Consider the following 12,787-nt stretch of genomic DNA (forward strand, 5'->3'; position numbering starts at 1 on the left):
TCACCCGAGGCTGAAGCGGCCTCTCCTGGACCCGACGGGCCGCATGCAGTCCGTCGACACTCTGGCGGGTGGTCCCAGTGCATTTACAGGCTCCGACCGGGTGGAGGCGGCTTGGTGGGGGAGACCCCTAGGGCGCACGCAGCACTCCAATCTCCTCCGCACGGAGCAGACTTCCTAGCGCGCGGGAGCGGGACACTCCCTCCTGAGCTCGGCTCCAGCTTCCCAGGGACACGCGGCAGGCCGGCAGGCACCGGCCCCGGCTCCCCGGGCACTGCCCTCCCGGTCCCCCAACTCGGGGACTACAAGTCCCAGCAGTCCCCGCAGCCGGCACCTCCCGCCTCGCAGCGGAGACCCCCGGTCATCCCAGCGGAGGGGCTCGGGCTGCGCTCGTGGCCGGGCCGGGCGGAGAGGCCGGTCCCGCGGGCGGGGGCGGGGGCGGCTCCGCGGCTTCTCCCGCCGCCGCCGCCGCCGCCGCCAAGGGGAGTTTCCAGGAAGTGGCCATATTGGATCCATTCAGCCGCAGCCGCCCGGGCGGAGCGCGTCCCGCAGCCGGCTTGTCCCCATCGCGGCCCGGGTGCTCGCCCCGGCTCGCCCGCCCGGTGCGGAGCTCGTCATGGCGGCCACTGACCTGGAACGCTTCTCGGTGAGGGCCCTGCTGGGCCGCGGCGCGCGCGGGAGGCGCTGGACGCGGGGAGGGGGCCGCGAGCCGGACTGTCAGCGCCGCGCGGCCGGGCCTTGACGCCGGGCGGGACGGGGGACACCGGAGCGGGCTCTTCGCAGCGCTAGTCCCGGGTCCCAGGGCGTCGGGCGGGGGCGCCTTGCCGGGAGGCTGGCGGGGTCGCCCCCCTTGGGCGAAGAAGAGCAGACCTCTTTCGCGGAAAGGAGCAGATAAACACCCGCCTGGTCCTGGCCAGGTCTGAGGACAGACTGGGGCCCCGGGGGCCAGAGGGGAGGATCCAGGATACGCCGGACCCACTACTCCCTAGTGTTTCCGCACGGCTGGGGAGAATCCTAGCCGCGCAGGTGCTGTTGGATGGGTACAGCCGGTGAGGATGAAGCCCTAGGGATCCTAGGAGTCCCTCAAATGAGCCCAGGGCAGTTGCAGACCTGGGTCCTGAAGACCACGGCCTTCTTCTTCCCGCTCCACTCCCCACCCCCCCACCCAAGCTCCCGGATCCTGGGTGCGATTCCAGGCAGGTCTGGCCTCAGTGGTCGGGTCTGAAGCAGCCATTCCCCAGGAACTGGAGGGATTCCAGATTCAGCCCAGTGGATGTTTGGGCCCCAATCCAGGTATGCCTTCTGCAGGGCTAACGTCTCTGGTGGTCCCTGTAGAGGTCTCTCTGGGCCTGAGCCAGCCAATAGCCAACTTCCCAAAGGCTTTAATAATTCACCCGGGGGAGAGGGGCCTTTGGGGGATTGTGTCTGCGTGTCCCCTGATGTCTAAGGCTGGATTTGGGTGTGTCTGGGAGGTTGGGCTGTGACAGTGAAGGAAGCTGTGTCCTCTTGCCGGCATGTGAGGCCCTGATCAGTGGTAAGGGGGAGGGAGGGCCCAGGGATGTTGGGGGTAGGGGGGAAATGCTAAATATGTGACTGATAAGGAATTGGTTCTGGGGCTAAATAAGGGACTCTGGACTTATGTAATTAATGCTATAAATATTGTCATCTGAACTTATATATGTAAATTTTCTCTTTAATCTAAAAATGTTGGTCTACTTTGGAAATATGCGTAATTAAAGCAGGAACTCTTGGTTTCATAATTTTTAGACTTGGGTGTTTTATTCCCATTGGAGAGGGGCCTGCGAGTCAGTTCAGTAAGTTTAAATACAGGAGGAGCAGATTCAGAGGTCGGGCAAATCAGAGATTCACCCTACCCCTGCACTGTAAATGGGAATTTATGTACCCCAGGAGGGCTGTGCATGAATCCCAACAGATCTGCTGGTTAGCTGGAGGCCGAGAGAGCTGTGTGTGTTTGTACATCTCTGCCTGCGTGCCTGTGTGCATTTTCTGTGCCCAGCTGACCAGAAAGTTATGTCTGGGTCTTGTCTGTCTGTGGCCAGAGGTTACTCTAACAGTTGGTCTTGCAGGTGGGAGCAGTATGTAGAGTAACTAGAATCAGACTGCCTGATGTGAATCCTAGATTACTGCTTGTTGGCCTTGTGACCCTGGGCAAGTTGTTTAACCCCTCAATGTTCTCATCTGTATAATGGAATAAAAATACTACCTCCCTCATAGGGTTATTGGAAGGATTTAATGAGTATCCAGGCGAGGTGCTTAGAGCAGTGTCTGGCACATGGTAAAGACACAATAAATAATACATGTTACTTAGTGCCCATGTGGATGTGAAGACTGGCCCTGTGTGTAAGAAGGCAGCAGAGAATGAGTTTGCTCCATTACACGATACCCTCCCTAGGGGCTCCCATCACTACACTCGTCCAGAGATTATCCTCAGAGGCTGAGCTGAGAGGCCTAGCTGCAGTGCCAGGCATTGGGCTGGAAAGGTCTTCCCCTCAGATTCCTGTGTTTGCTCTTAAACCATATCTGCAAGGATTTCAGGTATTATCGCCATGGTGGGCTGAGGCACAGAGAGAGGATTGACTCAAATAAGGATGTACAGCCTGAGCTCAGGGGCCTTGGTTACTGTGCCAGGTTAAGCTGGATGGATGGACACCTTCCACACCCTTCACACTCTGAGCTGTCAGCCTATTGGGAGGACATGGACACGGTTGAATTTGGGTGGAGACCTTGGGTTGGGTTTGGCCTGAATTTAGGAGTTTGGACTCCATTCTCCTCTCCTGCCTCGTCATCCTGGGAAAATCATTTCTTCCTTTATCTTGCTATAAAGTGGCAATAACCATACTGATATTCTTCAAAGAGTTTGTGGAAGATAATTGCAGTCTATGGCATGTTTGGAGATATGTTTATGTGTCTCACTTGCTGCAGGGTTGAACTGGGTGATGAGCAATGGCGATGAGGCTATAATCTGGTTGAGCTGTGGTAGGTTGACACTGCCCCTCAGGCTAGCTCGGTGGTCAGACCAGCCCAGGAGGGCCTGGGAACTGTCCCAACCTGGAGCTTAGATGAGCATATGGAATGGTACTTTGAGGTCAGTGTGTGCTGGGTTCCTATTCTCCATGTAGCATTATATAAAGACTGCAGGCTCAGCAACCTTTACATTTCGGCTGGGCCTCGCTCAATCCTAGATCAGCCATGGGGTTATGGTCGAAATCTCCTAGGATGTGCATGTCTGGGACAGCCCTCTGGGGAGTCTGTTGCCTCTTGCCCTCCTTGGGCAGCCAGACTCCTGTCCATTCTTGCTCTGCCCCTCCTCCTTAATTGGTCCCAGACTCTGGGCCTTACTCTTTGTCTGCCCCAGGGACCATCTCCTCTGTTTTTCCTGTCCGAATCTCATGGGGCAGGGTTCAAACTCTATAGCGAGGGAGGATTGAGGGCCCAGGGAAAGTGGAGATCTGAGGGGGAGAGGGAAGAAGCATGCAGCATGGCAGCCTCGTGCCTGGCACTCCTCCCAGCCCATCACTCCCCCCACCCCCATCTCCGCTTTATCCCCAGCACCATCTGTCACTTCCGTTGTCACCCCTGTAATCTTGACACTTCCCCAAGAAGCAGGCTATCCAGAGAGTGCCTACTCTGTCCCTGAGGCAAGAGCTGGTGGGAAGGAATGTGGGAGGCATCCCAGTGGGCCTGTCACAGAGTGGTGTCTCCCTGTCCTGTAAAAATGACCAGTAACCTCCTTGTTGAGCTGTTCTGAAGGAGAAGTAGGAGCTGAGCAAGGTACATCTGTGCAGCTCTCAGTGCCTGGTGGTGTGGAGGGGTCATAAGCGAGCGCCAACCTGCAAAGCTGCAGCTCCACCCCCTCCCCTTGGGAGGTGGGTCTGCCCTGCCCGCCCCCTCATGGGCATCATGCCATGCTACAGGTGCTCACTTTCGAAAGGTCTGCCTGGGGTCTGGACTGGAATGGGTCAGAGCAGGGAGACTGATGGGGAGGCATTGGTGATCCAGGGGAGCACGTGAAAAGGGACTGACCAGAGTAGGAACAGAGAAGGTGGCAAGAAGGAGACTGACCACAATGCCAACGATGCAGGAGAACTGATGGAGGCTTGGAGCACAGGGCCAGATATTTGTCAAAAGCTTTGGATGGCAGGGAGGGCACTGGATGCTGTGTCCATCATCTTGTTGATGCCAGCAGCCCACGGTTGGGTGAGATGCAGACTCTGGTCATTGGCAGGTTTGGGCCTGAGACCCAACCTCAGCCCCCAGTACCCCTTGAGATGACAGAGAGGGTGGAGCCCTCTGAGTTTTGAACCCTAAGATGCGCTAGGTGGAGGTACATATTTGGGGCAGTAACTAGCACGAACGTTACTGTGGCTCCGGTCCAGCTACCAGAAGGAAGCCACTGCAGGATGACAGAGCAAAGGGCCTGAGGACTGGCTGGTCTCTATGTGTCCCCTGCAGCCTCTCCAGTCTTCCTGCCTCTGTGCTGCTAGGTTGGGTCTCAGAATCCCCAGTCATGGCCCCCAAGGCACAAGCTTTGCCAGACAACTAGATATGGAGCTATGCAGGCAGGAGGGAGACACATCTGCCAGGGGAAAGGATGCCTCCCAAGGTCAACATGCCCTCGTGATAGAGGTGTTCTTTGCTAGAGCCATCTGCATCCTCAGGGCTCACGTGAGGAACCATGGCTGGGAAGAGGTGGTGGAGGACAGGGCAAGGGGCATCTAGGCTGTGACATCAGTTGCCCTGGGTGGTATTGGGGCAAATTAGATATTCTCCTCCTCAGAACACAAGGCTTCTAGATAGTTCTTGACCCTTATCTTGGAAGCCACATCAGAGGGACAGACCAGGGGAGGAAGGAATAAGAGCCTATTTCAGATCATAGGTGCTGGCCACTCTCTGAGGGGCCTCCTGGGCTTGGGCCAACTGAGGGCCGGGGTTCAGGAGGGGCTGTGGGCCATGGACCTAAGTCCACTCACCAGACCTGGCTGTGGGGCCTGGGTACGAGTCTGACACTCTGCCTGGTGCTGGGGTGAATGGTGCAAGCAACAGAGAAGTACAGCAGTGCTGCCCCGAGCCTCTGCTGGCCCATGTTGGTGCCCATGTATTTATCTGCCCCTTCCCAGTACCGGCATCCATTCTGGGGTAGGAGGGGGCCATGGTCACCTTTGCTGCCCACATTCTTCTTTCCAAAGGTGGGGTCTCATTCACTGTGGAAAATAGATTGCCTCCATCCAGCAGTGTCCAGACAGCTGTGGCTTTCCCTGCTGTGGGGAAGTAGGGGGCTGCTGCTGGAGCCCCTGAGCCAAGTAGGAAAGTATGAACACCTGGGGTTCCAGTACCTTCTGTGGCCCAGAGTGCCTTCCCTATCTGCTCGGTGGTGGGATGGACCGTTCCCTCCCACGGGAGGGATGACATGACATCCCTGTGTCCTAGGCCTGGGGCGAGGTGGGTGGGCCCAGAGACCAGTAACTGTGCTCTTGGCTTCTTGGAAACCTGATTTTGACATGAGAAGTGTGAGATAAATCATCCCAAATTACTGAGTGGCAGTCCTGCTGTCTGTGTGCAGAAAGAGGCAGGAAAGTGCCTCTTAGTGAGACAGGGAAGCAGAGAAACTGGAGTATTGAGGTCAGGGCATGGGGTGGCCTCAGTCTCCTGGGGGTACTTTTGCTCCCAAAGTCCCTTCGCTTCCCAGGATGGGGGAGAGGATGACTGGCCTTGAGAGAGTGACTGGTGGTCTCCTCCTGGGGCCCAACTGCCATCTTGCCATTATTACCTCATCTGCCACCATGCTGGCACCATGAAGGCTGATCCTGGCTTGCGTCTTCTCCCCAAGTTTGTTGCCACCTTAGGAGAGAGACACTTTGGTTCTCAGGTGCCCTCTTGATTGGGGACAGGTATATTCTGCCTCTGTTCTTCCCTCCTGGCCCAGGGTAGCAGCATTCCCACCCCCACCCTCCCATGTACATCCCTGTAGTTATTTCCCGTAACCTTTGACCTGGGCTTAGAGGCTTGCTGTGGAATCCTGGGACCAGAGCCTAAGCCTTTCCTGGGAAAATTCCTAGGATTCCTCTCGGACTCAAGGACAGTTGTGCTGTGACCATGGGTTCTGGCCAGGGGCCTCTGCTCTGGCTATTTAAGGCCCAGGCTGCTGAGAGTAGCTAGAGCCAGGGGTAGGGTGGTTTGTGCCAGGAACACAGGCGGAGAAGGCTCCCAGTGGCGCAATGACTCCTGGGTCCACTGCACAAGGACTTTATAGGGCCCCCCAGAGCTGGAGCTCTCCTGGGGAAAAGGCTTCCTGTCTGCCTGCTGGGTGCTTAGGACAGTGGGTACTAGGCATGGGAGCCTGGGGGGAGAAAAGCATCTGAAGTCCAAGGCACTTGGAGAGGACTCTGTGGAAGACCTGGGGTAGGGGCTGCTCTTTGCCTGGGATTCAGGAGCCAAGTACACTAATGGTGGGGTGCCACCTCTACTCCCACCCCAACAGCCAACCTTGTTTGGGAGGTTTGATCTCGGGGGCTTTTTTCACCCATAGCTTCCTTGGCTCTATTGGTTCAGACGTTCAGCAGATTTCCACTTTCTTTTGGATAAAATCCTGTTTTTGTGGGCAAGTGCGAGACATGGTTTCCCCCCAAATCCCACCTCTCTTCTTGGTAAAAGGGGCAGCTCCTTTTGTCTGGTGTTTGGGGCTGCTCCAGAAGGCTCAGACAGCATTTCCTGGTCAGGAAAAGGATGTCCTATTTATCCACTGGGCTGCATAACAAAATGCCATTCTCTACTTTGTTCTGGACGACTGGGCATGGAGGAACGCAGTCAGCCTGAGCAGTTATTATTTTGGTTGTTGTCTTTGATGTGCCAAAGAAGTGATGACATAGAAGCCCAGAGCCTGGCTTAGGAGCCAAAGGCTTGTTAGTGATTAGAGAGGGGCCCTGTGGAGTTTCCCATTGTGTGTGTAGAGCTCAGAGCTGCCAACTGTCTATCCTGGAGATTTGAGGACACTTTGAGCCTCCTGAGCTGGCACCCCTGGGAGCTGGGTATGTGGAAAGGGCCAGAAGCAGCTGGGTCTGCCTCTCACCAGGGTCCGAGTTAAGTTGTCCAGCCTGAAGGCTCCTCCTGCAGAGCAGTCTCCTGTGGGGCTCCATGCCCAAGAGTGCAGACTGGGTGTTTTGTCCTTCCAGGTCACCATTCTGCCAGACCCGGGGTTGCAGACTGTCAGGCCATGGGTCAGGTCCAACCCCCAGAGACATTGAGTTGGACCCTCATGGTATTCTCCGTTGGTAGTTGTTGTCAACCTTTGAAAACTAGTGGGTTTCGCAAAAAAATCTGGATTTCTAGATTCTCTTTAAAAAATTGGAAGATTTAGTAATGCTAGGTCTGCATTCCCACAGTTGGCTGGAGTCACAAAACCATAGCCATCATGGACCGAGCACAGCCTCTGCAGTTCCCCACTCTTCCTGCCTCTCCCTGAGGGACCCCACACTCAGCCAAGTCACCGGGTCTTTCATCCAATAGGCGGCAAAGTGATGTGGCTGAAAGTGTGGGTTTTACAGTCACACCATCTCCATTTAGATCCTGGCTTCACCCTCCTGAGCAGTGTCATCTTGGGAAGATTACTTAGTCTCTTGGTGCCTCCATTGTCTATTTCTGTACAGTGGGGATGATACACAGCCTACCTCATAGGGCTGATGTGTGGACTAAATGAGATTAAATTAGAGTCACATCTGGTAAGCCCTTGATAACTGTTAGGTGTGGTGGTTATTATTGTCGTTGCTATCCTGCTCCCCTTCATCCATTTACGTTGCCTGCCTGGCCGTCACAGCCGTTTAAGTTTAGACTGAATTAGACTGAGCCCCTGAGGTTAAGAATCTGGTGTCTTCATCTTTTCATTAGCGGCTGTCCCAATGCCTGGCACACAGTAGATGTGCCCAGCAAGCCTGTGTTGAGTGGCTGAATGAATGAGTTGGGAGCATAGTAAGAGTAGGGGGTGCAGTGCAGCTGAGTGGTTTGGGGCATGGGCTTGGCTGCTCTCAAATCCCTACTCTACCCTGATTAATTCTTTAGCTTCTGTGCACCTCAGTTTCCTTACCTGTAAAATGGGCATAATGTCTCTGCCACACAGCGTGGGAAAGGGCTGCGTAGGAGACTGTGTAAATCACTTGGTTTAGTCTGCACAGGTGGACCTTGGTGAGGTGTTGGTGTCATCATTTGACATCCATTCCTTCCTGTGGTTGTAACACCACTTTTTCCTTCCCTGTCCTTACTCTCCTTGCTTTCTCCCTGTTCCTCTGCATTCAGAGTTTCACTTTGGGGACTGTAGCAGTCAAGATGCTTTCAGTTGTAGGTAATAGATAGCCCCATTCAGCTAGCTTAAACAGTAAAGGGGAGATGTGGCCAGGGTAAAGGGAAAAGCTCAGAGGTAGGGCAGACGCTGGCTCTCTCTCCTCTGTGATTTTCTTGGCTCAGCCATCCTCTGTGAGTGGGCTTCAGTCTTAGGCTGGCTCCCCTAATGGTTACAAGATGGTCATAAATGCTCAATCTGGGTCGCTTGCCTTTGCCTGCACCAATCGTGCGATCATGCTGATTGGCTCAGGACTATTAGGACCCAGCCCTGGAACTGGAGCTGAGGTCTTACCTGACAAACTGCAAGTAACCAATGAGAGACCTGAAGTTCCTTTCTGAGTTGTGGTAGCTAAGATATGCCAGTGGTGCTTTGTAGGCTGCTGGCTCCTCCTAGGCTGAGACCCAACAGGTCAATGGAGACACCTGGGCGGGCACCTTGGAGGGAGTGTCTCACCTTGGATCACATGTTGTTGATGCCAAATATAGGACCGGGGAGGTTGGCATTAGTAACAGTCACACCTCAATAGAGCTGGGAGGTCAGGTCAGTCTCCTGAGACCAGGGAACAACACTCTGTCCCCGTGAGGACCAGCGGCCATTCTTCTGTGTGTGGATGTGTGTGCGTGCACGCGTGCTCTGGAGATTGACACTCCTGTGGCCCCCGAGGCTCCTGAGCAGGATCGATTGCCCCAGGTCTGTGGCCCTTGGAGTGACAGAGTGTAGCCTGGGCAACAACTTGGGGACGAAGACCTCCCTGTATGTACACACTTCTCCAGAGAGAGCCCAGCTGTGTGAGCGAAGGCAGGCAGGGCTCGCTGAGCGCGGGTGGGTGGGCTTGTGTGAGACCCCTGAGCGCTGCTCTTAGCCTTTGGAGCCTGGGACTGTAAGAGAGTTGGGGAAAATCAGGAATAGGATGGCCTCTGATTCTGTGTGAGGACTCTGAAGCCGAGTGTGTGTGTGCGCGTGCGTGGCTTCCAGACAGCTGACTGGGTGGGTTTTGGCGGCAGACTACAGGATGTTGGATTGCATCCTGATTGTGTCACCCTTGGAAGAAGAGGATGAATAAACACATAGCCTTCTCTGCAGGCACAGCACGCCTTAAATTTTGGAGATTTTCATTCTCGCCTGAAAAAAAAGCCCTAGACTGACTGTTCCGTCCTCCATTTGATCCTCAAGCTGCCACGAGCAGGTGGAACAGAGACCAAATAATGAAGCTCTGTGTAAGGTGGGCAGATACCCCTGATGCTGTGGCAGTGAAGACAGTGTTCAGTAATTTATAAGTGGTAGTGTTGTCTAGCACATTGGACATAGTGGTGGGAGGGTGGGAAGTGGGAAAGCTGACCTCCCGCAGCCTGCAGCCCACTTCAAGGGGCTCATGGAACAGTTGGAGAAGCACGATGCATAGAAAAAGGACAACTAATAGTGCAAGGAAATGGGGTCACAGCCAAGTGAGGGGTCTGGAGTGTGAGTACTTAGGGGCCAGGTCAAAGCAGGGGCCAGGGAAAGGTAGAGTGAGCTCTGGAGCCTGGGGAAGGTGTCAAGTTTGAAAAGTATATCCAGAGATAACCAACTGGGCAGGAACCAAGCCTGTGAAAAAGGCCTCAGACGGTAAAGGGCCCGGAATGCCATGCTAGGGGGTTTGAACCAGACCCAGCACTTCCTATGCTCCATTTACTGGTTTTGATGTGGCTACCAGTGAGAGGAAGCTGCCTTGGGGCCTCTTTGTTGTTATGTTTGCAGCCCTGGGGGGACCTGGGCTTGACTGGGAAGGTTGTGACTCAGTCCCCTGGGGTTGGGGGCAGGGAGAAAGGGTCAGCTATAAGAGCAGAGGCTCTGTTGAAAGAGGGTCATTGGAGGGAACCGCTTAGGGGTAACTCTGACTTGTTCAAGGGGATAGTACAGCTGCCCGGAGGGGCCACGTGGGGTCTAGGCTGCCCACACACACACTTGGGAGTCTTTGATGCAGGGACACCGTGACTGAGTTGGGGGAGGGGCCTGGGGGAAGGGGCAGGTAGGCATAATTAATGAAGAAGAGAGGGTTGGGTTTGAGTGCCAAGGGGCTCTGGTTGGGAGGAAAGAATGGTCAGAGGGTTCAGGCTGAGGCAACAGGCTGCGGCTGCAGAGAGGTCAGGGGGAGCGCAGATGCTCGGGAGATCCCTGTGCTGGAGGGCAGGGAGCCAGGGCCCTACTCTCTGGTCCTCAGCCCCCTCTGCTCACTGTGCCTGTACCCACACAAGGGCTGCCACTGTCCTAATCAGTGCTTCTGGGACTGTCTTCAGCTGGGCCTGTTTCCTCCCCTCTGGAGCTGTGAGCTGGATGGCAGGATGAGACTCAGACCCACTGTCCTGTCCTGTCCTGTCCTGTCCTTGCTCTGTCTAGCTGGCAGTCAGGGCAGAGGGGCTTGGGAACAGAGGAGGCATGCTTCTGCCCTACACGGAGCTGTCTGGGGCCTGCCCTTGAGAGGACCCAAACCTGGGAAGGATGAGCCTGGGAACCTTCCGTCAGAGGACAGCATTCCACCCCCATTCCCAGGGAAGCAGAGAATCCACACAGATTGGAGCCTGACCTTGACCCTCTGCTTTGGGTCCCGGTGGGTTCTTTTTATAGTGCTGTGGGCCAGCTCACTGGCCCCTGCCCGCTCAGGACCTGCTGCCCGCCTCTCTGGGCAGGCCTCCACATTCTCATCCAGAATCCTCTGTCTAAGCAACTAGGACTGGGGTGGGGCTGGGAGGATGGCAGGAGCCAGAGCCTGGGAGTCCCTACAGAGTACCACTGAGGCCTCAGAGTCACAATGCCCCAGAGACCGGTCCTGAGACCCAGCGGTGGGTCCGAGTGAGCGCCGGCCCCTTCAGCAGGGCCCACGTGTGCATTCCATGCTTGGGTGTGTGAGGAGCGAGCGATGCCCGTGGAAGACTGTGAGCCCAGCCTGATGGGAGAGGCCCCCCCGATAGTGCGAGTGTGAGGGGGTCAGGCCAGGCCTGCCTCTGCTTGAGTCCTGCTTCAGTAGGAAGGGGCCGCAGGAACATACACACCCTCTAATCTTGGCCTTTTGAAATCTTTGTTTAAGATCCAGGGACCATCTGGGGCTTCCTCCTTGGCAGGAGGGCAGGTGAACCCTCAGGTAGCAGCCACAGGTCTTGGGGCCACCTGCCAGGAGACACCTCAGGCCCTCAGGTAGACATTCCTCGCCAGCCCAGGAGGAGCAAAGCCACAGGTGAAAGGGCCTTTTCCCAGATAGAGTCATGGGTCCTGAGGCCCTGGGGCTCCCTCTGTGGAAACTTGGCCTGGAATTGGAGCTCTGATGCACTCACGATGCATCATGAGATGTGCTGAGAATTGAGACAAGGTTGGCGGCGGTTGAGGGGGGGGCGATGACTCAGGTTTAGCCTCCCCGCTACTTGGCCCCTCTTGCCTAGTGGGCTCACTGCCTCTCTCCTCTCTCTTGGCAGAATGCAGAGCCAGAGCCCCGGAGCCTCTCCCTGGGTGGCCATGTGGGTTTCGACAGCCTCCCCGACCAGCTGGTCAGCAAGTCGGTCACTCAGGGCTTCAGCTTCAACATCCTCTGTGTGGGTGAGTGTCATGCCTGGCCAGGGGGCAGCCTCAGACAGAGGACGGACGCGGGTCTTCTGGGAGATGGGGCGCTGCTGCCCTGACCACCTGTTGAGCTGCAAGGGGACCTCCCAGGCAGAGTGACACTTTGGGGGGTCAGGACGAGGCTTTGGTGGGTGTCTCTGCCAGGGTCAAAGATAGAGGTGGAGCCAGGGCCTGATTCAGGGTTGCCATGAAGAGTAAACTTGGAAAGAGTAAAAAGCTTGGAAGTGCTTTGAGTGTTTATCACAGTGGTTGGGATCCATTTGTTCGTTTGTTTATTTAAAAAACAGTCGTTGTTCCTACTATGTGTCAAGGACACTATGGTAAACCAGACTGTCCCTGCATTACAGTGTTATGTAGTAAGAACTCCAGTACACATCTAAACAAATACAGCCCCCAACAGGGAGGCTCTGGAAGGTTCCATGAGCCTCAGGGCCTGGGGCTCCCAGAGGGGACAAAAAGCTCTGCCAGACCCTCTACAAGTGCCCAAGCCCTGGCATCTGCCAGGCTGTGGGTGCCCCTTGGAAAGCAGCCTTTCCTGAACCTCCCCCCTCCCATTAAAGCTTCATGAAGTTGGGGCCACCCGCAGCAGGTGGGCTGAGCCACTGGTGGCTTCAGACCCTGACCCTGCTGGCCCCATGACCTTCCTGGGCCCAGGAGGGATGGCGTGCAGAGCAGGTGACTGGGTCCCGTTGGGGCCAGCAGAGGCCATTGTCTAGTGGTATCTCACAGCTGCCTGGCTTTGTCTCTTCCCCACGCTCTGAGGAAACACCTACACACCCCACGTAGCCACGTCTTATGTCCAAGTCAGCCTTTTGGGTCTTCCTTCCACGTATTATTTCTGAGGCC

At 55.8% G+C, this 12,787-nt stretch overlaps 1 protein-coding gene across 11 annotated transcripts in view; it reads left to right on the top strand.

Annotated features, from left to right (window-relative positions):
- The window catches only part of SEPTIN8 (septin 8), a 26,745-nt gene continuing 13,958 nt past the window's right edge, over positions 1 to 12,787 (top strand). Inside the window, exons 1-3 of one of the 11 annotated variants that reach the window (XM_082454756.1) lie at positions 1 to 643; positions 1,168 to 1,290; positions 11,797 to 11,917. In XM_082454756.1, coding sequence (XP_082310882.1) covers positions 614 to 643; positions 1,168 to 1,290; positions 11,797 to 11,917 — 274 coding nt within the window. In that variant the 5' untranslated portion in view covers positions 1 to 613. The remainder of the gene's footprint in view (positions 644 to 1,167; positions 1,291 to 11,796; positions 11,918 to 12,787) is intronic. The other 10 variants (XM_082454755.1, XM_082454752.1, XM_082454758.1 and 7 more) reach the window with 10 other exon arrangements.

This window comes from Balaenoptera physalus (assembly GCF_965194825.1).
Source record: "Balaenoptera physalus genome assembly, chromosome: 3".
Classification (NCBI taxonomy): Eukaryota; Metazoa; Chordata; class Mammalia; order Artiodactyla; family Balaenopteridae; genus Balaenoptera; species Balaenoptera physalus.